At 46.9% G+C, this 23951-nt stretch overlaps 1 protein-coding gene across 1 annotated transcript; it reads left to right on the forward strand.

Annotated features, from left to right (window-relative positions):
• The first annotated feature begins 3130 nt into the window (after positions 1-3130).
• Positions 3131-23749, forward strand: RNF10 (ring finger protein 10). Its single transcript, XM_063416485.1, has 17 exons — positions 3131-3775; positions 9377-9579; positions 12065-12264; positions 13262-13352; positions 14383-14567; positions 14645-14781; positions 16251-16411; positions 16748-16876; positions 17032-17290; positions 17520-17653; positions 18189-18306; positions 18631-18732; positions 19215-19349; positions 19909-20006; positions 20232-20292; positions 20444-20602; positions 21500-23749. Exons 1-17 carry the CDS (start codon positions 3616-3618, stop codon positions 21574-21576), a joined length of 2409 nt encoding a protein of 802 aa, XP_063272555.1. The 5' UTR covers positions 3131-3615; the 3' UTR covers positions 21577-23749.
• The last annotated feature ends 202 nt before the right edge of the window (positions 23750-23951 follow it).

Genomic DNA, 23951 nt, shown 5'->3' on the forward strand with positions numbered 1-23951 from the left:
GCCAGGTTGTTATTTCTGGCTGATTTGTATTGTTGTGGTGACAGTCGATGACTCTGTGGGCAAGCACGGGGAGCGCTGCCTGGGGGGGTGTGCGGGGCTCTGTGTGGGGCCCGTTCCCATCGCTGCCGACAGCTCCGAGTCCATCAGTGCCAGAGGGCCTGGGCTCCGGCCAGGGCTGCGGGTGATGAGTCACCATGGCCGGGCATGGAGCGCAGCCGGCCCGGCAGCAGAGGCCAGCAGCTGCTCTGTGCCTGGGGCAGGGGGAGCCCCGGGGTGTGAGAGCCCGGGGTAGGGCGGCGGGGCAGGGGGAGCCCCGGGGCGTGAGAGCCCGGGCTGGGCGGCAGGGCAGGGGGAGCCCCGGGGCGGTGAGAGCCCGGGGAAGGACGGCGGGGCAGGGGGAGCCCCGGGGCGGTGAGAGCCCGGGCTGGGCGGCAGGGCAGGGGGAGCCCCGGGGCGGTGAGAGCCCGGGGAAGGACGGCGGGGCAGGGGGAGCCCCGGGGCGGTGAGAGCCCGGGCTGGGCGGCAGGGCAGGGGGAGCCCCGGGGCCGGGAGAGCCCGGGCTGGGCGGCAGGGCAGGGCTCGCAGTGCTGGCGTTACCCCCAGCCCAGAGAGCGCCTGCTGAACGTGAGCCGGTGTTTGAGCCGCTGCTGCCCCTGCCCGGCACACCCGGCCAACGCTGCCGCTGACAGGGGTGGCACCGAGGGCACGCTGGGAATGGCAGTAGCTGTGGGCCTGCTCGGCAGGGGGTTGGTTGTTGCTGCAACTAAACTGCTAACTACACTGCTTGATAAGAGACATTTACATATTATCGGGCAGCTGTGGTAGAGGATACAGATATGGCCAAAAAACCTCAGCAGCAGCTTCTGCAGGGTCAATTTGGGTTGTGGAGAAATGGGAAATTGAAAGAAATCACAGTTACTATAAAGAGGATAAGTGTTTGATTTATGTATATAGAATGTAATAGCCTGTCATGGAACACTATCCACACCAGATATCAAGGAGGGACAACACTTTGGAAAAGTAAAATACTGTGGTCATGTGATACTTTGGGTTTTTCCTGGGGCCTGGTGTTACCTCTCAAATAAATCTCTTCCAAAATCCAGAGTACATGATTTGCTGAGCTAAATAAGTCACCAAGGAGTGCTGTGGTTAGACAGGCCTGTGCTCTGTCAGGGACAAGGGAGCTCCAGTAGCCCTCGGGCTGGGTCGAAGGCCATCTGTCTGTCTGTCCCATGTCCTACTCCTGGTGATGTGTCGCAGGGAAGGAAAATACGCGGAGCCTTGAAGATAAGCCCCGTGTCCTCTGTGTTCCAGTAACCACAGACTCTGCTGATAGTCTCAGAAATCATACTGAGAAAAAACTCAAACCCTTCCCAGTGTGGGCTCAAAGCTCCTTGACCAACTAGAGGTAATGGCCAGCCAGGCCAATGGAACGACCCCGGCTCTTGTACAGCAAACGGTGTGTTCAGAGCAGCGAGAGGCTTTTAGCCGAATGCCTTCCCTGTTCTTTACAGCGCCCACAGCATTACAATTGTTTTAGGCAGAGTTAGGCCGCAGCCGCTCTCGCTGGTGTCCTCCGTTACCGGGGCCGCAGCGGCCGCGCAACCGGCGGCGTTCCCGTCCCCATGGAAACGGGAGCGGGCACGCCGTGTGGGGGACGCCCCGCCCACCATCCCGCGGCTGGCCAATGAGCTCCTGGGGAGCTCCAGGCGGTGACCAATGGCTGGCGGCCGGTGCGCAGGGGGCGTGGCCGGGCGCTCGGAGCAATGGCGGCGGAGGCGGGCCGGGCCGGAGGGGCCGGGCGGGGGTGGCGGAGCGGGCCGGAGGGGCCGGGCGGGGGTGGCGGAGCGGGCCGGGCCGGAGGGGCCGGGCGGGGATGGCGGAGCGGGCCGGAGGGGCCGGGCGGGGGTGGCGGAGCGCGGCCGGGCCGAGGGCAGCTGCGGTCCCTCCGCAGCCCCCGCCCTTCCCGTGCCCGGCACACCCGGCCAACGCTGCCCGGCCACCGCGGTGGCACCGAGCGGCGCCCGAGAGCGCGCTGGAAATGACGGTACTTGGGGGCTGCTTGGCGGGCGGTTCTGACAGGGAGCTGCTCCTGCAACTTTGAATAATTTTCATTATTGGTGACCGTGTGTGATCTGACGGTTGTGATAAAGGATCCGGAGCTGTCTGGAGCGATGCTCTGCCGGGTGCCAGGCGGTCTCTGGAGGAATGCAGTGTTGAGTGTGGCACTGCAGCTCATGTAAGGAGGGCAAGTGTTTGCTACTAATATCTGAACACTGAACTGTATGGTTGTTTTTATTTGAGGGAGGACTTCCTTGTATTTATTTTCTTTCCACAGCCGGCTAATTTGCTAATAAAAATGTTGTGTCTTGCTTTCAAAAGTTTTGTGTCTCTCTCCCTGGTACTGCATGTGCTATTTCTTATGTCTTTTCAAATGTGGAGGAGCAACTTTGTTACAAAATCGAGGGGTCTTTTTCCCCTCAAATCCAGAAGATCCAAACAGTGTGGTAACTACACTCATAGTTTGGTCAGTAATTCTAAGAATAATAGACCTGAACAGGAAACAATCAGGTATTAAAATAAGGCCATTGTGGGGCTTTTCTTAATATTTGTAGAGGATTTGTTTGAAATGTGTAAAACAAATTCCTAGTTTTGTTGATCATACTGGTGTTACAGAGCATGTGACCCATGCATACAGAAGTAGAAGTGAAGCTTTTCCTTGAGGGGCTGTAGATTCAGATCACGGTATGAATTACAGGTGTAAAGATGCCCTTACATGCTCCACCCATATGTTTCTTTAAAAAGCTGGGAATTGCTCTCCCATAGAACTTGAAGCTCTCATCCCTAAAATAATGGAAAAAGCATCAGGAGATACATTCAAGAATGCATTTTAAAGGTTAAAAGAAATGGCTTTAGGATTGGAGTTGTCTTGTGGGTTAATTTCCCCTTTTGCTTTGAGGGAAAAGTTAAAAAATACCACTTTAAGTGGGCCTGATGAGGTACTTTTTTTATTAGCTTTTGCGCTTATTTTCTACAAATCTGTGGCGATGATTTTATACCAAATGATTATCTACCAAATGATTATCCACACTGCTGAGGTGGGGGGATCGCTCCGGTGCCGTGTGGGGAGCGAGGGGCGGGCCCGGGCCCGGCCGCAGCTCCCGGCGCGCCCCGCGCGGCCCAGGACTACAACTCCCGTCATGCCCCGCGGGCCCGCCCGGCCCGGCTGCATCCGGGTCCGGCCACTGCTGCGGGCGACTCGTCGCCATTACGGGGCAGCGGCGGCCGAGCCGGGGCCGGTGCGGCGCCGAGCAGCCGGTGGGTGCCGGGGTGGTGCCGACCCCTCGGGCGGCAGCAGCGCCGGGCCCCGCGGGGCTCCGTGAGCAGCTCTTCTTTCCCCCGCGCCCGGAGCCCCGCAGGCCCGGCCCGGCCTCCCGCGGCCTTCCCCGGTTCGAGCGGAGCAGCGAGAAGATGTCGCCATGAAGGAGGCCGAGTCCGCGCTGCGCCGCCCCCGCCGGTCGCCCCCGCGGGCCATGAGCCTGGGCCCCCGCCGGCTCCGCCAGCGCCCGTCGTGCCCCCCCGCCCAGGGCCGCCGCTCGCCCGGGGCGCCCGTTGATGCTGCAGAGCCCGCCCGGCGCGACCCCCGCAGCCCCCGCCATGGACAAGAGCAGCCCCTGCGGCTCCGGTGCGCCCGGATCCTCGGCCGGCAGCAAAGGGCAGCAGCCGCGGTCCGCCTCGGCCGGGCCCGCCGCGGGGGAGTCTAAGCCCAAAGGCGGTAAGAGCTGGAGGGGGCTCCGCGGGGAGGGAGCGGGGGCTGCGGGGACCGGCGGCCTCGTGCCGCCCGCGTGTTTGTGGTGAAGCTGAACTTCGCCATGGCGCGTTGTTTGTGTCTCGGCTGGGTTTAATAGGCGGCGTTTCAGGTCACTGCCTGTTTTTGGTTTGTTTTTTTCGTCCTCTTCCGGCTTTGCTCGCTGTTTGGTGGGCTGGGATTCCTACTCTCCTCTTCCTTTAAGGATTAATGCTTTATCTTCATTAGTAATGGAGTAATCAGCTCGAGAGCTAAAGCCCTGGTGCTATAGTAAGGACATCCATTCACGGGTGCTTGTGAATAGAGCCCTTAGCTCTGTGTTGTAGCTGTGTTGTTGCACCTCACCGAGGGGTCCCGTGTCCGAGCACAGCGTTCCCCTTGCCCGGGGGTGGGAGTGACCTGCTTTGGGGATAGCTCAGGGTTAGCTGGCTGCTGTTTGCTCACCTGGCATTCACCCCAAAGTGTCACACCTGGAATTGCAAACAGCTGGTTCTGCTGACAGGGCAGTTTGTCAGGAGCTGGTGTGGTTCCTGTCATTTCAAGGTAAGACCCAAGCCCACTTAGCTCGCTAAACTTGTTTAGGAAGAGAGTGACCCTGGCAACCCTTTTTTTTTTTTTCTTTTTTCTTTCTAAAACCTAGAAATGGGGCAGTAGTGATAAAAATGGGTGATTTTAGTCCAGGAAGTATACGAGAGTGTCAGCAGGTTGCTACACCACCACTGCTGTAGTAATTTCCTTCCTCCTCAGTGGTTTGTTTCAGCTGTATTACTTGAGGCCTCTGAGAAAGCAGCAGTGCATTCCAGAGGGTTAACAAAATTAGTGTCTTGGAGGTGTTTGTTGACTCCTTTTTAGACCTTCTAAGCATGGTCATGTCCTGAGTAACCAAGTATTACCTGCTCTTCATCTGTATTAATTGACCTTCCACAGGATTGACAGAAGTGGGACACGGGAGGTGAATCACCCACAGCTCCACAGGTTGTGGTGTAACTGCAATTACAGTGAAATTTTAACTTAGAATTCAAACACTTGGAGGCCTTTTTAAGAAGAACTTTTTCTGTCCCTGTCTTGCTAAGAGACACCTCCTCACTCCAGCTTCTTTTGTAGTGGTGTGATGCTCTGTGGAGGATTATTCACAGAATACAAACATCCTTCAGGAGGAGTTAAGATGATTTGTGCTGTGGCTGTACCCCTTAGTGTAGAAGATGCAGTATCTGGACTGAGGAAGGATGTGAAAGTCTTGTTGCTCCAGCCCAGGATAAAAATGTTAAGTGATTTTTGTGGAATGTCACCTTTCACAGGCTTGAAATAATGGCACTGGTAACATAGGAGCAGTGGGGAGAGAAGTCCTGATTCCTATTCTCTTCTACTCCAAAACTTTTAATTAAATAAATGCCAAAACTTTTTAAGATCTTTTTTTTTTTTTTTTTTTTTTTTTTTTTTTTTGATAAAACAGGAAGATTTTGTTATGGCATAATTCCACTTCAGTGATACTTGTTTCTGAGCCACAGTAGAGGGCAGAGGGATGAGTTACTTCCTTTACAGGGCATCAAAGAAACCCAGACAAATTAGGTTCTCTTTTCATAAGAGTAGAAGTTTATTTAGGAACATCTTAACTGGAGGGTACAGAAAACTAAGGTGAAAATATTCCCTTGGTGAAATTAGGGCAGACAACTACACATATACAGCTGGGTAAAACTGTGGCTGTGTTTTCGTAGCTGTTGTGTGTAGGACACTGTCATGTCACTATATGGAATCTTTTTCTTGAGTTCCTCATCACTGTCCATGTTTCTGATGTGGTGCACCCCTCTGAGGTAGAGGATGTATTCTGGAAATCTTACATCTCTTCTGAAGTGAAAGGTGGACCACAGACCTTGCTCAGATGGTCACTGGGTTAGATCCAGGCAAGCACTTGCCATTTGATGCTTTCCAAAGTTACCTGCTGTAACTGTCAAGTTGAGGAGATGAAGAAATGGATATTCCTGAGTCCTTATGATAGCTTCTCTTCCACTGGAAATTGGCTAAATAGAGTACTGTATTTCCTTGTATTTGTGGGAGTTTGATTCCTCCCATCGTTGAAATTTGGCCTCAGAGACTAAATTAAATTGAAAGTTCCCAACAGAAAAGTTTCTTTATGTTGTATTGGTGTGCCCACAGGAATCACATCCAAATAGAGTGGAATAAAGTAGCTAAGGCAACACAGGCTTGTTGGGATTCTCTGCAGTCCTCAGGAGCTGGTTTTAGTTTTAGTTTTAGTTGTCACAAATGTTCCAGGGCCTTATCACAGCTGGTGTGAGCCTGCCTGGCTGGGCTGGGAGAGCTCGGTCACCTCCTGCTCACTGGGCTGTTTGCCTTGGCAGCAGCAGCAGTGGCCTCAGTGTGTTTTCATGAAACCAGCCCGTGACTTTAGTGTGATCCAGACCCCTTATGCAATGCTGCTGGCTTCAGCACAGCTCAGCAGGAAAGAGGGGAAGAAAGGTGGAAGGAAACTGCAGCTCTCACCCCAACAGCAAACCAGTGTTGCAGCTCCAGTGCCCAGGTGGTCACCTACAGCTGCTTCTAATGCTGTGAACTTCATCTCCTCTCTCTGCATCTCTGGAGATAAAGGTCCTCTAGCAGCAGGAGAAACCACAAATCTTAGGGTTTGCTCCAAAATGCCAAAACAGTTTTATTGCTAGTGTTTTTAAATTACACAGGAAACTTTTATAAGTTTCTTGGAGTGTGAATGGCTAGATAAATCCCCATAATCTGTATATATATAGGTTAGATGCCATGAAAATAGCAAAAGGACTATCTGAGGACCTGAGCAAACAATACCTCACCAGCACTCTGGCTGTTGCTAACTCCTAATTTGCCAAGAAAAGAAGCAAAAAAGAAACTACCAAATCCAAACTTACCCTTCTTAAAACTGGGACCTCACAACAGAGGATGGCACTGAGAATCTTCCACTTTTCTCTGTGCCTGAGTGCAGCCTGTCCTGCCCTGTTCTTTGTGCTGGCATGAATGACAGAAAGCAGAGAGCTCCCTGACGTGTGGCATGCTGAAAAGATTGGAAGGAACAGCATTGCTTAGATTCAGGCTGGGGGAATGCTGTTCCAGTTTACAGCTGCATTCTCCAAGCTCCTGTTGTCTGCTGACCAATTTTATTACTGCTCTGATGGACCAGGCTTCTACTGAGGTCACTTATTCTCGTGGTTGGGGGCTGATATATAAAATCAGGTTTGAAGCATTGTTAGACTGTTGTAGGGTCCTTTTAAAAAGGCATAAGTGGAGAGTTCTTTCCTATAAAATGTGAGAGTCACTAAAGTGACTCCCAGAGGCTCTAGGAGGTGCCTTAAAAGGACCGGTAGTATGACAGGAATGTGTAAACCATCTGACTAAGTTGGTGCTGAGTAACTCGATTAAAACTTTAAGTGGTAGGAAATTCTTCTGTGAGCTGCAGGGGTGAGCTGTTCCTTGTTCTGGGGCCTTGCAAACACCCACTTTGGACTGACTTTGAGTTGTTTCTTTTGCCCATTTGAAGATGGCAGAGAAACTGCAGAGTGGTACAGACACCAGAGGTGTGTGTCCCTCTAGTGCATTTGCTTGAATTACAGATTGAAGAGAGGGTGATTGAGCTCTAAACTGACAGTTCAGCTCCTGAGTAACTTAAGGAATAGTCCAAGCCTCTTCAGAATGACTTAATTTTTTACCAGAGACTCTAAGGTGTTGGTTAATCCTTGTTCCCTACAAACATTCTCAAAAAGGGTCTGTCTAATCATTCAGCCAGACCTGGTCACACCCTCAGCACTTGGCAGCCTCTGGTGTGTTTTTTCCTGATAACGCTCAAGCCATGTCTTTTTAGCCTGATGTGCATTAAAGCACTGCCAGCTATGCAGGCATGTGTTTGAGTTACACAGCTGTGGTTCTGACAGAGTTGGTTTAATTCTGAATTAAAGGATCAGCCTTTTGAATAGCAGAGTAAATGATGAGTTCTTGATGATGAAGTTTCTCTGCAATATGGGCCTGTCACATCGTGTGAAAGTAATGATAGTGTCCTGTTCTAGCTGTAGTTGCAGCCAAAGAAGTCTGACAAGTGCAAGAAACAGCAGCCCAGCACAGAACCTGGTCCAGCCACTTTTATTACTTGATTTATTATTAAGAAATTGGATCCTCAGTAATATACAATAACACACAGACCATCCTGTTCTCAGCTCACCTTTTCTGGGGGATGTGGGTGTGAGAAAAAAATTGAAATAACAATAACAAAAGATACTTCATGTGGATGATGCCATACCAGCTGTTTCAAATGCTTGGGTAGATGGGAGGTGTTGCTGGGAAAGGGAAAAACTGGAAGCACTGGCAGTGAAACTGCCCCTATGAGAAACGTGATCCTGAATCACAGTGATGTGTTTGCCTGGCACGTAAGATTTATATTAAGGGGTGGGCAGGAAGACTACAAAGTGGAAAAAGGGAAACTAATACGCATTTATAAAATGCAACTAGATATTGTGTGAGGCCCTGCTGTTTGTGTAATGTTTACTGAGTATCCAGAGTGACTTTGGGGCTGGCTGGTGTGGGTAGATGTCTTGTGGGGCCTGAGGAGTTTTGTTTCTGAGCTTATCACCAGACCTCTGCTACAAATAAAACTTGGGGCAGGTGGTGGAAGTGCCAGGTTGAGCACCCAGCCTGCAGCTTGTTGTGTCCTTGGGCAACTCTGATCTTGTGTTAAGACTACTAGAATACCTTCATAGTATTAACTCTGTTCTAGAAGTTTGATTTAGCAGTTGTTGAGGCACAGAAAACCCCTCTCAAGAGCTGGACTGATTTTTCTGCCCTTTATTCCTGCAGTATTTTGCTTTGTGCTCCACCACTGTGTCCTGTGTTTAGGGTCAGTGGTGTGCTAAGTAGTTTTTGGCAAACAGTTCTTATTGCATAGGTTGGTGGACTTAGTACTTAGATCTTAGGTATGTCCCCTGCAAGGCCACAAAGTGTTTGGTTTGTGCTTCAAGATCAATTAGCATTTGCTGGCCTGGTGACATAAAAGTATTTTTTAAGCAGAATTAGATCTGCTGGGATCTTTTAAGCATAGAGTGCAGAAGTGAGTGAAAACAGGCAATGGAAGCCTTCAAGAAAAATGCAGGCAGCAGTGTATTTATCAAGTGTATTTTATGTGTGATAAATATGATAAATTGTGTGTTTTAGGCAAATTAGGTGAAAAAAAGAACTAGTTGTTGTCAGTTATTGTAATGGGGCATGAAGATGTGGTATGTGATGTTAGTATTTATAACTTACTGTACCAGGCAACACACAATACCTGCTGGTGGCAATTCCAATCCTGGAAAAACGAGATTCTGCTGCTTTTATAAAAGACAGAGCACAGCAAATACATTCTTTTAAACTCTTTGACCAGCTCTTTGGGCAATGATAGGAATGAAGTGGTTTGGGTTGCTGGGGGGATTTAATGTCCTGATAAACACTACCTTTAAGACAGTGAGGTGAGCTTGTCTCTGAGGTGAATTTAGCTCAGGTGCAGTACATGGGGCCAACTGTGAGACTGCTAATCGGATTCTTCTTTTATTTTCCTTTCAGATGGAAAGAATGCGAGTGGATCCAAACAGCGTTATAATCGTAAAAGAGAAACTTCATATTCAAAAAATGAGAACTTTTCCAGTCAGTCCCGTCGCTCCAATCCACAGAAAAGCAAAGCTTTTAACAAGATGCCCCCTCAAAGGGGAGGCGGCGGCGGAGGCGGCAAACCTTTTAGCTCTTCTAATGGTGGGAGACGAGATGAGGTGAGGGTGTAATGCTGTGACTCCAAGGGCTCCTTACTGGGATGAGAGGATCACCCTGACCTGCCCGGACAGGCCTGCTGTGTTCAGTTCCTGGGTTGGGATGGGACAGAGTTATAAGAGGTGCTAATGTTGTTGAGATATCAGAGGGAGTGTGAGCAGAGCAAGTTGGCAGCTACAGAAGAGGAGCACTCGTTGCTCTGCTCTAAGAGAAAATGCCATGTGAGGAATGGGTGCCATGACAGGCCATGTACACATCCCATGACACAGGTCCTTTGTGAAAATACAGAGTGACACCATTTCACTGCCCTGTTCCTGCTGGCTACACTGTTTTTAGTACAGCCCAGGTGCCACTGGCTGCCTTGCCCATCTGGGCACACCTGGTTCATGTTCAGCTGCTGTTTACCCACACCCCCAGGTCTTTTCCTGATGGTCAACTTTCCAGCTGCTCTTTCCCAGGCCTGGAGCATTCCAAGGGACTGTTGTGACCCAGGTGTGGGCCTGGCACTTGGTGGTGTTGAAGCTCACACCACTGGCCGTGGCCCATCAGTGCAGCCTGTACAGATCCCTCTGCAGAGCCCTCCTGTCCTCCAGCAGATCTACATTCCCATCTAACTTGGTGTCATCTGTGAGCTTTCACAGGAGGCCCTCAGTCCCCTGGTCCAGGTCATTGATTAAGACCCTAAACAGGACTGGCCCAAATACTGAGCTCTGGGGAGCCCCACTGGTGGGGCCCCAGCTGGATGTCACCCCATGTCCCTGCACTCCCTGGGCCATCCAGATGGGGTTTTTACTCGGAGTGGTGCTCTTATCCAAGCCATGGGCAGCCAGTTTCTTCAGGAGAATGCCATGAGAAACTGTGCCACAGGCTTTTCTAAGGTCCAGGTAGAAACATCACAGCTTTTGTCTCATGCACTGGTCACCTTGTCATAGGAGGAGATCAGGTTAGTCAGGCAGAACCTGCCCCTCATAAACCCACGTTGGCTGGGCCTGATCCCTGGTTGTCCTGTACACTCTGTGATGGCTTGAAGGAAGATCTCCATAACCTTGCCCATAATGGAGGTCAGACTGACAGGCCTGTAATTCCCCACATCCTCCTTCCAGCCTTTGTTGTAGGTGTGTGTCACATTTGCTGACTTCCAGTCAGCTGGCACCTCCCAGTTAGCCAGGACTGCTGGTAAATGATGATCACTGCTGGCAACTCCCTCAATCACTGTGGGTGGATCCCATCCAGCCCATGGGCTGGGGCTGTCTGGGTGGCACAGCAGGTCCCTGTTTCTCTGGAGGATGGGGCTTCATTCTGCTCCTTGTCCCAACCTTCCAGCTCAGGGGGCTGGGTAGCCCTAGGACAAGTGCTCTTACTATTAAAGGCTGAGGGAAAGAAGGCATTAAGTACCTCAGCCTTTTCCTCATCCTTTGCCACTGTGTTTCTTTCTGCGTCCAATAAAGCATGGGGCTTTTCCATAGCTCTCTTTTTGTAGCTGATGTATTTGTGGAAACATCTTTTTGTCTTTTACAGCAGTGGCCAGATTAAGTTCTAGTCAGGCTTTGGCCCTTCACTTCTTTCCCTGCATAACCTCATGGCATCCTTGTAGTCCTGCAGAGTTCCCATCCCTTCTTCCTCAGGTCATAAATTCCTTTTTTTCTTGGGTTCCATTTAAACTCCCTGTTGAGCCACACTGGTCTTCCTTCATTTTTGGCTCATATTTTGGCACAAGGGGACAGCACATTCCTGTGCCTTTAAGATTTCTTGAAGAATGTCCAGTCTTTTGGACTGCTTTGCCCTTCAGCACTGCCTCCCAAGGGACTCTGCCAGCCAATCTTCTAAACAGGCCAAAGTTTGCCCTCTGAAGATTGATTGTGTCCAGCCCCTCCAGGGGCACAAATTTACTGATGGTAGTGGTATTGTGGAAGTAATTGTATTGGCCTTGCTGATACCGGGGTAAAACCACACTGAGGCTTTATGCTGATGTGGATCTAAATGCTGTAGAGTGTTTGTGGGCTTTAACTGGTACTCTGGTTTTTCAGTGTTGATGGATGAGCAGCACTTCTCACCTAGATCACTGGCTGAAAATTCACCTGCTGCCTCTATTAAATTCGGATTTGTTGCTTCATTATATGAAAACTGACCTAAACAAGTGTAGCCTGTGCAAATAGTAATCAGGCCTGTGTGACTGTTTAAAAGAGTATTATCAGGATTTGAACAACTTTTTCTTGGCTATGTTTTGCCAGCTTTTACTTGTCTTTGTGGTTGTTTTAACTGTCTCCTCCTTTTGCTCAGTGTGGGGTAAGACCACGGAGTTCTGGCTTTCAGGTTCTCGTGCATTTCTAGTGCTGCACTGCTTGATTTGCAGAACAGGGATGGGAGAAGGTGAGTGAGTAGATGATGCTTGTTCTGTGTGCTGTCACTGATGGAGCCTGGATGTCCACCTGTACTGATGCCTTTGCTGTAAACTCCACATTTCTAACAAATGCTGTTCTCTCTTAGGTAGCAGAGGCTCAACGGGCAGAGTTCAGCCCTGCCCAGTTCTCTGGTCCCAAGAAGATTAACCTGAACCACTTACTGAACTTCACCTTTGAACCCCGTGGCCAGGCAGGACATTTTGATGGGAATGGACATGGCAACTGGGGGAAAAGGAACAAGTGGGGACATAAACCATTCAACAAGGAGCTCTTCCTGCAGGCCAAGTGAGTGGAGATCCATGGGGTACTCAGACTTCTGCAGAGACATGGAGCTGTAAGGGTGACCAGCCAGGGAATTGTATTTGGGCTTGACTAACTCTATTAGTCTTTTCCAGGGTGAAATTACCTTTCTGTAGTGTTCTCAGTGGTAATGACTGTATTTTAAAGGGGTGTTGTCTTCACCTATTTTCACACTATCTGCTGGAGTGAGTTTTTAGATACAAACTAAAATCTTCTGCTCAAATCTTCAAGCACAGCTTTGGGACATGACACTCCTATTTGGGAAAATCTGTATAGTTCCTTATAGAAGATGGTTGTTTTTGTGAAAGTTGGTTTGTTGAGATGGAAGGGATAGCAGTTGCTAGATGAAAGCTAATCTGAATTTTTAAGTCCCAAAGGTGATTACTTTTATGGGTCTTAGTTCTTAAAATGCTGATTATTTTGTAGGCCCCAAAGGATGCAGTATAACCCAAATGATGATCAATACAGTAACCTAGCAGCAGAATTCCTTTCTGACTGGAAATTTCCCCAGAACTTGAAGTGTGTTCAGGACATCCTATCTCTGATAGTATTAAAGATAAAAAGTATTTTCAGCATTGATGCTTCTGATTTCTCCATAATGTTTTGTGGCTTATTGTAGTGAAGTCTATTTGCAGGAACACCAGTAGTTGTAGTTTTTGTGACAATATTTTTCCCCTTGTGGATTCCCTGTTTTTTAATAGATCCCCATTGCAGTTGACTGTTTCTTACACGTTTCTGGAAAACCAGTCTGCCTGGCACATTCTGTACTTGGTGATGTTGTGTCTAACTGAAATTGGACACATCTGTATCCTGAAAATCTCGTTGTGAACTGAACTTCTGATTTCTTGTTGATAGAAGTTACTGACTGCATCCAGCAGTTTTCTGCTGGACAAAGAAGAAGCTCAGAGAATCCTATAGGGTAGTTCTCAAAAAGTTTTTAGAAACAACTGAGTGGATCATCTGTCTCTTTGCCTTTCCCCAGCTGCCAGTTTGTTGTCTCTGAAGAACAGGACTACACAGTCCACTTTGCTGATCCAGATACCTTGGTCAACTGGGACTTTGTGGAGCAAGTGGTCAGTTGTGATGGGCTAGATTTTTTTTTCCTTCTTAAGAACCTCAACCTGTCTTTAACTACCTCTTTCCCTCTGTGATGTTACATAAAACTCAGCTGTTTTTGAGTTGAGGCCTTTTCTGTCACTCCCACAATACTGGGAAAGATCTGTCATGGAATATATTATGAAATACTTTCATGACAGGAAAAGAGAAGTGCTAAAATCTATTAGGAAAATTAGCAGCTTCTTCTTGCTTTCGCAGATGGGAGCTCATCAAAAATAGTATCTGACATTCTGTAGACAGAGTGCTTGTGATCGAGATATTAACAGAAAACTTGGGCATGAGTCCATGGAAGAGGACTAGAGTGTAGAATTTTGAAGAATTATTCTGTGCATAGGTGGCCTATCTTGCCTAGCAACAAAATGGAAAATCTCTTGAGAACTGTGGTCAGAAGTTTTGGGTTGCTTCAAGCAGAAATTTATATCTGCCAAGACAGTCTGGTGCATGGCGTAGGTGGAGAGGAGGTAGGCTTACTGTTACCTGTCACTACAAGAGAGCTGAAAAGATCTAGGTGCTTGCTTGGCAGTTATGTCTCTGCCTCACAGAGATGCTACCAAAGTGTCTGGCTAGACCTAGCGTGCTCATGGAAGTGGGTAAGTTCAGTCTCACAGTTACACAGGGCTGCACAAGTCTGCTTGGGGGAGAGGCCACAGAGCTCGCTTGCCATCTTCTCACTGTCTGAATTCTCAGGATGAAGATGCTGCTGACTCTTAGAGATCACGAATATGTGAGGGGAAACATGAGAAGACTCACTTTTTAATGTCATTAGAATAGAAATAAGAGACAAGAAATAAGATGGGTTGCTTAGAAGGTTATTCCATGTGCAGTCTGAAGGTGTTAGTTCACAGTGCACTGATTTCTTGGTAAATAAACAGAGCCTAAAGAGCTGGAAGATATGTTAGAGTAGGTCTTACAGATGGCTTATTCTGAGTCCCAGGAGCTGATTTCTGAGTCTAAAGCTTGTCCTGTTCTTCTGCTGTGCCATTGCAGCGGATCTGTAGCCACGAGGTGCCCTCGTGCCCCATCTGTCTGTACCCACCCACCGCCGCCAAGATCACCCGCTGCGGGCACATCTTCTGCTGGGCATGCATCCTTCACTATCTCTCCCTGAGTGAGAAGACCTGGAGTAAGTGTCCTATTTGCTACGGCTCTGTTCACAAGAAGGATCTCAAGAGGTGAGACAATATTAATTAAATCACGCATCTTTTTGAAATGTTATTTTTACACTGCTAACCCCCTCCCTACATTGCAGTGTTGTTGCTATGGAAACACGTCAATATGCAATTGGTGATACCATTACCATGCAACTTATGAGAAGAGAGAAAGGTGTGCTGGTGGCACTGCCCAAATCCCAGTGGATGAATGTGGTGCAGCCTGTTTACATCAGAGGTGAGTGTGTCTGAATCCTGTTCCTGACTGTAACCAGGATTTGTGTAGAGATAATTGACCCTGGCAGTGCCATGCTGTCATCTTAAAACACCACACTGTAAAACATGGGGCTTAGTAGCAGAAAAGCTTAATGACCACGCACTAACTTTGTACTCACACTGTTTTTCTGTAAAGGCTTAGTTTGTGTGCTGTCCTTTCAAGTGACTGAGCTGCAGACTCCTGCCTTTGCAGTCACTGATTATAGTTTGATGTGCCCTTTGTATCCTGCAGTCATTGGTGTGACTCTTACTTCTTTTATTGGCACTTCAGTGTCCTTAACGTTTTTCCTCCTGACTCATTATACAGCTTCACAAAAATAACTGTCTCTGTGTCTAAACTATTTCAAGGCTGTAATCTTCAACAAGGTTTTCATCATCTTCACTTATCAACTGAAGTCAGTGAATGCTATGGGGAAATAATCAAAATTATTGCAAACCTATTCCAAACATCTGTTGCCTGACATCTTCAGTTTTCTCCAGTCAAGAGTGTGACTAACTCATCATCATCTTATCTGTTAGTATCGCAAAAATTTTGTGACTAAAGAAATAATTTTACTGAACATTGCTGCTTTGTGGGCTGTCTTGGCTCACTTCATTTTGCAGTCACATTTAGGAAAGGCTGCATGCATTTAAACTCTCTGGAAAAAGTCAAGTCTTCTAACATGTGATGGATATCCAGCATGCAGGCTGTGGTCTTTCATGTTTCTCAGTATTTGGAAGTAGGGGACTTCAAGTCCTTTCATAAAAAAAATAAAAGAACAAATACATGATTTGAGAACACTCTAAAGCCAGGAAGTTGGTCATTAATGTGGTGTCTGTGGACAAGGTTGGACCCTTGGGGAGCAGTGAATACAGGGACTTGTGTTCATGTGGGATGCTGTGGTTGCTGTAGAGTAACAGCAGCAGTCACCTTTTGCTAAACTTCAATTCTTTATCTTGCTACTTCTGCTGTGCTTCTTGTGAAAACCTTATAATAATGTTTTGTTTGGATTTTTAACACTTATAAGCTTATGAACTAGCCTGAGCCAAACCAGGGTGGGTGGCTTTGAGAAATGTCCAACAGCAGTATTGTTGAGGAAAGAGCAAGAAGCTGCAGCATTGTTTCAGAAAGCTTTGACACCCTCTAGGCTGCTCAAAGGTGATGCTCCTACAGTGTGGAGGTTTAGGCTTGATTTTTACTGATGTGTAGCAACTCAGTGGTGCAGTGGCAGATGAAGTGCTGTGTGGGGGAGATGGGTGTCAGAGCAGCTGTGTGACACCAGCTTGTGATACAGTGGTAATTTGTGGAGTCTGTATCAAACTCTGGCTGAGTGTTGTCTGCCCTGGGAGATTAACTCATAAAAATGAGCAGTAACAAAACTTCAGAAGAAGCAGCAGTCCAAACTGATGGCTCTGTGCAGATATTAATGATGTGGTGCTCCTTCTCTGCAGATGAGCAGCACAGTCAGTATTCAAAGCTGCTTCTGGCGTCCAGGGAGCAGGTCTTGCAGCTGGTGATCCTGGAGGAGAAAGCAGCATTACTGAAACAGTATGAGGAAGAAAAACACACCCCAGAAGCCTGTTTCATTGAGGCAGCTATCCAGGAGCTGAAGGTAACAACCTCTTGGGAGGTTTTTAGTAGCTTTATTTTTACAAGTATGCTGAGTGCTGAGCATCCTTGTTCTGCTGCATGGATGGTTGTGTGTGACTATTCTGGTCTCTAGCAAGTTGCTGGTGTTTGCTGCTGGAGTAGCATTATACACCTTGGAGGAGACTGTAGCCTTGGGGCCCCAGGTATCTGATGTGGTGTTCAGGATAACACAGCAGAATGGTTTTTATGGGATGGTATTCCAGTAAAGGAATGCCAGGGCAAGGCTAAAAATAACTATGGACGTGGTCTCTTGGTTTAAATGGCAAATTGAAACTTGATCCCTTTGGATGACCTGCAGGAGCGAGAAACAGCACTCTCTGCTGACCAGGATAAAAACAATGGCATTGCTGGGATCAGTGCAGCTGTGGAAGAATTGGTCCTAGAAAGCTCCAAAGCTGTAGACCCTGTTGTTTCCCAAGAGAAAAAGGTGGGTGACGAATGTGCTCTGGCAGATCCTGTTAACACTTAATTCTGCCACTTCACACTGCAGTGTGCGGTGAACTCGTGCCAAAGATTTTTGCAGAGATGATAATGTTTGAAGTAGGTGGCGTGGTACTAACTCTGTCCTCTCTGCTGTGGTAGTGTGATGTGGAATATCTCTCTGCATTCGATGAAGAGCTTGTGGAGCCTTCCTCTGACCTGGCAAGTTCCTTTTCACCTCCTGTGGAAGTAGAAGAGGCAGTGCTGGATGAGGAGAAAGTACCTGAGGTGGACACTGTAGGAGAACCTGTTATGAGCACTGCAGAGGAACCAAATCCAGCTGAAACAAGCTGCCAAGAACCTAAAGATACAGTTAGCAGTGGACATCTTGGCAACTCTCCTTTTTACTATTTCTATCAAGGTCAGTGCAATGAAATCCCAGAATCACAGGGGCAGAGATCCCTCCCTTGAGACCCTCCTTGAGGAATGTGTTTGTCAGTTCATTAGATGCAGCTAACCCCTGTGAAATAAAAGTCCCACAGGAGCTCAGAAAGAGCCTTTAATTTTATTAGTGGAGGATGTCCTGAGGTGGGGAGCAGGGTGCTGAAAATGAAGAGGCAGGGAAGGAGTGATGCTGTGTTGCCTTTCAGCGGAGGATGGGCAGTGCATGTACCTCCACCCCGTGAACGTTCGCTGCCTCGTGCGTGAATACGGCAGCTTGGAGAAGAGCCCAGAGAAGATAACTGCAGCTGTAGTGGAGATAACTGGCTACTCCATGACAGAGGTAGTTGTTTTACCTTCTTATTAATTAAGGGCCTTGTTTTAGCAGGTTGGTCATTGTAAAGGAGAACTGATTCTCTTCAGTAGTAAGAAACAATAAGTGTGAATGGGTAGAGTGCTGATCTGTGAAGGGCATCTGTGGAAGGTGCTGGGTCTTATGTTGCTTTTGATAAGTAGGCTGCAGTATAGTTTGTTTTTTTCCCTAGAAGGTCCTGTACAAAAATAATTGTGTTGCAAGTCTGGTATTGCAGAATTTTATTCCATTAATGTGAGTGAGAAGGGAGGAAGAACATGAAAATCAGTAAGAGAGCTGGAGTAGCTGCATCCAAGCCTGATTATGATATAGCTGGTGGAGATCTTGGAACATTTGGTTCTGAGTCAGGGCATCTGTCATGTGTTTGTAGTTTTTAAAGTAACTATTGTGTGTCACTGGTACTATTTTTTTCCATTTGATCTGATGAAAGTTGTGCATTCTATTTCCATTCATCACCATGGCTGCCTGTAGTCCTTGTGGTGACTTATCACTCTCTCTTTATCAGGATATAAGACAGCGTCATCGCTACCTGTGTCACTTGCCCCTCACCTGTGAGTTCAGCATTTGTGAGCTGGCTCTGAAGCCCCCTGTCATCTCTAAGGAGACTTTGGAGTTGTTCTCAGGTTTGTACCACCTTTCTAGTGGGTTCTGCCATGAAGGGGAAGTTGTTCTTATCTCTTTAATGATAGAAAAAAGAACATACATTAGAGCTTTACTCGTCTTGCACCAACTGTCTGATGACTGCTAGACAGACCAGCCCCAACTCACTTTTCATAGACAACAATTACAAAAAGAATAAAAAAATCACAACTGCTTGGAAGAGCATATGTTGTTTGTAAGCATATTTTGTTACTAATGTGTTATAAGGTTGCTCTCAGAGCTGGAGGAGACCTTGCCAGAGTGTTGGTGTGGGTTTTTTGATATCCAGTGTTGTGCATTGCTCCTAGATGACCTTGAAAAGAGGAAACGTCTGCGGCAGAAGAAAGCTCGCGACGAGCGGCGGCGCGAACGCAGGATTGAGATAGAAGAGAACAAGAAACAGGGCAAATGTAAGTTATGATGGCACACAACTGGTGGGTTTTCAGTCCTACTTGGTTGCTGAGCTGATTTCTTGAGCTATAGGATGAACTCTGAGGCCTGGAGTTTGTAGTGTGTACTTAGAACAAGATTACAAAGTATTAAGAACAATGTCTGTGTAATGAAAAACATAAGCTGTTTTAGTCAGGATGTTAAGGGATGTTATGCAATTGCTGCATGCTTGTGCATTTTGGGAGAGATGGAGGGCATTCAAGGGCACAGCTATCTCCATGGTGTACAGAGCTCTGTTTTTATAGTAATCACGATGTGAAGTGAAAAGTGAAGGCAAAAAAAAGGCCTAGAAACTGCTTCCATCCAGCAGCAGGGCTTGTACTGGTCTCCAAATAGAGGGTGGAAAGAAATGAGTTGGCACCTCCTAGACTCCTGAAATGACTTGCATATTGACAGTCCTCCCCCACATTGTGTAGTGCTTTAATTTAAAATCTCTTTCTAGATCCAGAGGTCCATATTGCTCTAGAGAATCTGCAGCAGTTCCCTGCTTTTACTTCTTGCCCTGGAGAAACTGCCAGCACTGATCATCAGGGCTTCTGTCAGTCTCCTCTTGGCAGAAGCCCTGTGTTTCAGACAGGTGAGCACCTAGAAAAACACATCACATTTGGCTCTTGGTCATTCCTTTGGGATCTAGTGCTCAGGTCATCATGCTAAACTTTCTCAATACTGATCAAAGACAGCTTCTTTTCAGAGAAGCTCTGCCTGCCCTGTCCCTGGAAGTGTTCAAGGCAAAGTTGGGTGGGGCTTGCAGCAACCTGGTGTAGTGAAAGGTGGGGGGTGGATTGAGGTGGTCTTCAAGTTTTTTACAACCCAAACCATTCTGTGATTCTTTGGTTCTTTCCTAGACTTCCTATGAGATAACACACAAAGGCAGACATGATTAAGAAACATTGTGTTCCTTTGTCTGCTTTTTACTGCCTCTACCTTGACAATATGAGATCTGCACTGTACTTACCCCATCTTTTACATGAGGCAGAAGAAAGGAAACAATTGCCTCAGAAAGGGAAGAAAATGAGATCAAAATTATTAATTCCATAGGATAATAAAACTTTATTTCTGTTACATCCTGATAAGCAGCATAATGACTGCCTTGTCCAGATGCAATTGGCTTTAATTCTCAGTTCCTTTCTCTGCAGAGTCAATTCCAACTCCGCTGTCACCTGCTGCCAGCCAGGTCAGCCCACTGCTCTGTGGAAGCTTGGAAGAAGAGTCTCCCTTCCCTTCCTTTGCCCAGGTAAACCATGTAGCAGAGTGAATCTTGTCAGAATTACCTGTGTCTTAGTTGGGGATTAGGCCAAGACTGCAATTGTTTCCCCTACCAAAACAATGTGGGATAAATCTTCGGGAGACCTAAGGTTTGGGTGCTTGAAGGGGTTTCTAGATTTTCTTGCCACTTAGGGAGTCTGCAGGATTGTTCAAGTATGTGGAATTTAATCATATGCTACAACTTTTTTGATAGATGTTGAGAGTTGGAAAGGCAAAACCAGAAACGTGGCCTAAACCTGCTCCAAAGACAAGAGGTAAGAAAATCTGGTATTAATACTTCAGATTCTTTACCATGCCTCTAAATGTGAGAAATCTTTTAACGTCAAAAGAAAGATCTGGAGTGTGGAGGGGCATTTGTGTGGTGAAGGTTTTATGCAGCCTCCTGCACATCCTTCCCTGTTTCAGATGAGAACACTCTGGCACTCCCAGTGCCTGGAGATAGTGATGGAGAGAGTGACAGCTCTGACCGGATACCTGTGCCCAGCTTCCAGAATTCCTTCAGCCAAGCTATTGAGGCAGCCCTCCTGAAACTGGACAAACCGTCCACAGCTGATCATTTATCAGGTAAAAAGCAGGGGGAAAGGCAGGAAAACTTTCTGAAGTGAAAAAATTGAATATTTCCCCTTCTTCCTCTGGGAGAAGTGAAAGCAGCAATTTTGGGGACCAAAAATTGGCCAGAAAACAGTTCTGAAAATTGCCAGGTTGTGGTTTCTGCACAGCTTGACTAGGGCTTCTGTCAGCTTAAAGCAGCCTCTTAGTGGGAGCTGAGATCTCCAACCAGCCAAAGAATCCTGTTAGGACAAAGATGGCTTTGGACAATCATGTTGACCATGTCACTGCTGGAACCTAAATTAAGCTTTATCTTAAGGAACTTCAGGTTATACATTTCTAAACTAAAAATACCTGAGCTGCTGAACTGCCACTTCAGTTTGACCAAAATGTTGAGGTAACTGCTAGCTGATATTTCAATTTAGGGAATGTGAAATGAATTGAGCTGAACTTAAACCTGGTGCTGGCTAGTGAAATTCATTTTTAGTGCTCAGTTCTGATGTTTGTCTTTGGTTTCTGTTTGAAGACTGCACTGGGTGATAGAGAGAGTTGGATGGGAGGGCCTGGGCATTTCAATGGAGTGTCTGCTCCAGTTGTGGGGTTTTTTTTGGACATGTATGAAAGTGATACTTGTTAAGGCAAACTGCTGAATGCTGCAGTTCCAGGATCTGCTGTAAGAACAGCAACTTTACAGTCATTTAGGCATCTTTATAATTGTGTTTCAGGAGTGCTGGAGTCTCCCTTAGTTCATCTGCAGTATTTTTTTTTGTTAAACTACATGGTGTTCATTGAATTGATAAGAAGTGTTGTGAATCTGTAGAACCCACTTAAGCCAGGGAAGACCATTTATTATTTGTGTGTGATGTTCCTGTTCCATGACAAGAATGACAGTATCATTTTAATTCTTCACAGAGGAAAAGGGAGGCAAGAAAAGAAAGAAACAGAAGCAGAAGCTATTGTTCAGCACCTCTGTTGTTCACACAAAGTGATTCTGCTATTCAAGAGAAGTTTCCTCTCCTGGTTTTCTTTTAATTTTGCTTTGTTTTGCTGCTATAGTTTAAGTATTTAAATTTGAACAGCCTAAACTTGTGTTTCCAGGACTTCTAGGGGCTTCAGGAGGAAACCATGACAGTATATGTTGAAGTAACATGTTTTGTTTCCAACTGCTTAATGAATTTGTACTTAAACAAAATTTTGGAAGTAACAACCCAGTGACAAATCTGCCAAAGCTTCTAGTTGCTGAGTCAGTCCTTTGGGCTTGATAAGCAGTGTGAAAGTCCTTACAGCTGTGTGGCACTGCCAAAGTACTGCAATATTACCCAAGAGAAAAGGCAGAGAGCCTTCATTTTCCTGTAATTATTCATGGGCAGAAGTCCATCTGACTGACAGTAGTGCTGTGTTGCAGTAAAGCTGTCAAACTGCTCTCTTGGAACTGGTTTTGGCTGCACTGGAAACAGGCAAAAGAGCTTACTGGCTTTAGATTGTTAGCTGCTATATCTGTTCTTTTTCTAAAGAGCAAGAATTCCTCCTGTTCTCCTGGCTTGGAAAGATACAAAGCTGTGAGGTGAGTGTAAAGCAGAACTTGGCTACTTGGTTTTAAAGTGGCTTGATGATTTGTGTATTTCAAAATGGCACTAGTGGTAGAAGGAACCTCCTGACTTCTCTCAGTTGTTCAGGTCTGTTTTAATGTGGGTGAGTGAGGCTGCTACTTTTTGTTTTTTGCCAACCATGGGCTACACATTCTTTTTAACCTGATCATCTAGAATAAACACTCCCCTCTAGGGGCTCCTGGTGACCATCTGAATGATGGTTTGACGCTGGCTGCTCTTGAGTTGGAAGAACAATTGATAGCTGAAGTCTGTAGATAACTTTTATATCCCAGCAAGGAATTGGGTTCTCTTGTACTGGGGTAAGAGCCTGTATCTGCTTGGGTCTGGGATTTAAGTTGATCTGTGCTACAAACATGTCTCTTCTGGACCCCTCCCGCTCTTTCTTTGGGTGGTCACATTCTGCACTGCTTGTGGTTTGATTTGAGCTAATGAGTTAAGTGATGTGGATTTTGTTGAATAAAATGGATTTTAGGTGTCACGTACCAGTCAAAGCCAACAGTTGCAATAAATCATACGCACATGGACTTACAGTACTGCACCCTTCCTCAGCTGCAGCTGAACTGTCACAGCAGTGTGGAGCCCTAGAACACTGCACAGATTCAGATTTTACCCTCCTGCTGGCAGAATTAATTGCAGGGTGCTGGTACAAAGCACCACTGAACTTAGGGAGGGAGAGTGACAATGTCTACTTGTGTTCTCTTCAGCCCCAGTGGCACAGGCATCAGTGTGCTCTGTGCCTGTGACCCTGATCTGAGCAAGGAGGTGTGTCTGAGGCACCTGGAGTTAGTTATTCCACCACCACCGGTAGGCAGTGGTTGTGCCTCTGTTTAAAAAGCTGATTCAGTAAATGGGTGCTTGATTTCAGAGCAGCAGGCTCCACGTGTGTGCCTCATGGGAAGCTGGTACCAAAGAGTCCCTCACATGTGGCTGTAAACCAGAAAGGAGAGGGGGGAGGTAAAGAATACTTGCAACTGCTACAGGAGGATAGAGGAAACACCTGCAAAACATTCTTTGAAAGCAGCTTGATTTCACGCTTGGTCACAACTAACCCCACTCAGTGGAAAGACAGTACAGCTTGTAGGGGACTGCAAAGAAACTAAGACAAGATGCCTGACAGTGGTAACTCTTGTTATCAATACTTTAAATGCATATGGGAAAACAATTGGTGAGGGCAGAGAAAGCTACTGAGAGAGATTCAAACATGCAGTGAACTGTGTTTACAGCAAGTCATTTTAAGCTATGGAACAGGAGTAACTACTTAAGTGTCTAACAAGTATCTGTTGTGTTCTGTTATCTCTGCACATTTATAGTCAATTTTTCTTTGCATCGAGAAGAGAGAATAGCTGGAGCTGGTGTAACTCACCTCCACATGTCACAGGCACTAGGATAAGGGAAGTGATGCAGGCAAGGCAGGCTGTCCCTGCTGCAGGGGCAGTGCCCACAGGGACAGCATCTTCAGTTGTATCTTGTTTTCCTATGGATTCGAGATAATACCAGCAACGCTACTTTCCTGTAACTGATTGGTGTAAACTTAATAAATATCTAAGCAGTACTTGTACCTATGAGTTTTATAATGGGGGGATGGAATTGAGCCTTGCAGCTCTGCCCTGCATTCCGTGGACTCTCAGCTCCTGTGAACACAACTGGTGCTTTCCTCACTCACAGGACAGTCCTGTAGCTAACAATGCACTTAAAGATAAGGTTAAGAGCAGATGTTAATGCTTTTTGTGTGCTGAAGGAGAATAACTACATTC

This window comes from Prinia subflava, chromosome 19 (assembly GCF_021018805.1).
Source record: "Prinia subflava isolate CZ2003 ecotype Zambia chromosome 19, Cam_Psub_1.2, whole genome shotgun sequence".
Lineage (NCBI taxonomy): Eukaryota > Metazoa > Chordata > Aves > Passeriformes > Cisticolidae > Prinia > Prinia subflava.

Bases quoted from the DNA above. Each gene is read 5' to 3' on its own strand.
- RNF10 (XM_063416485.1), top strand. From the start codon at position 3,616: ATGCTGCAGAGCCCGCCCGGCGCGACCCCCGCAGCCCCCGCCATGGAC. The intron at 17,291-17,519 runs GTCAGTGCAATG...GTTGCCTTTCAG, and splicing joins TTTTTACTATTTCTATCAAG to CGGAGGATGGGCAGTGCATG. The intron at 20,603-21,499 runs GTAAAAAGCAGG...AATTCTTCACAG, and splicing joins CACAGCTGATCATTTATCAG to AGGAAAAGGGAGGCAAGAAA.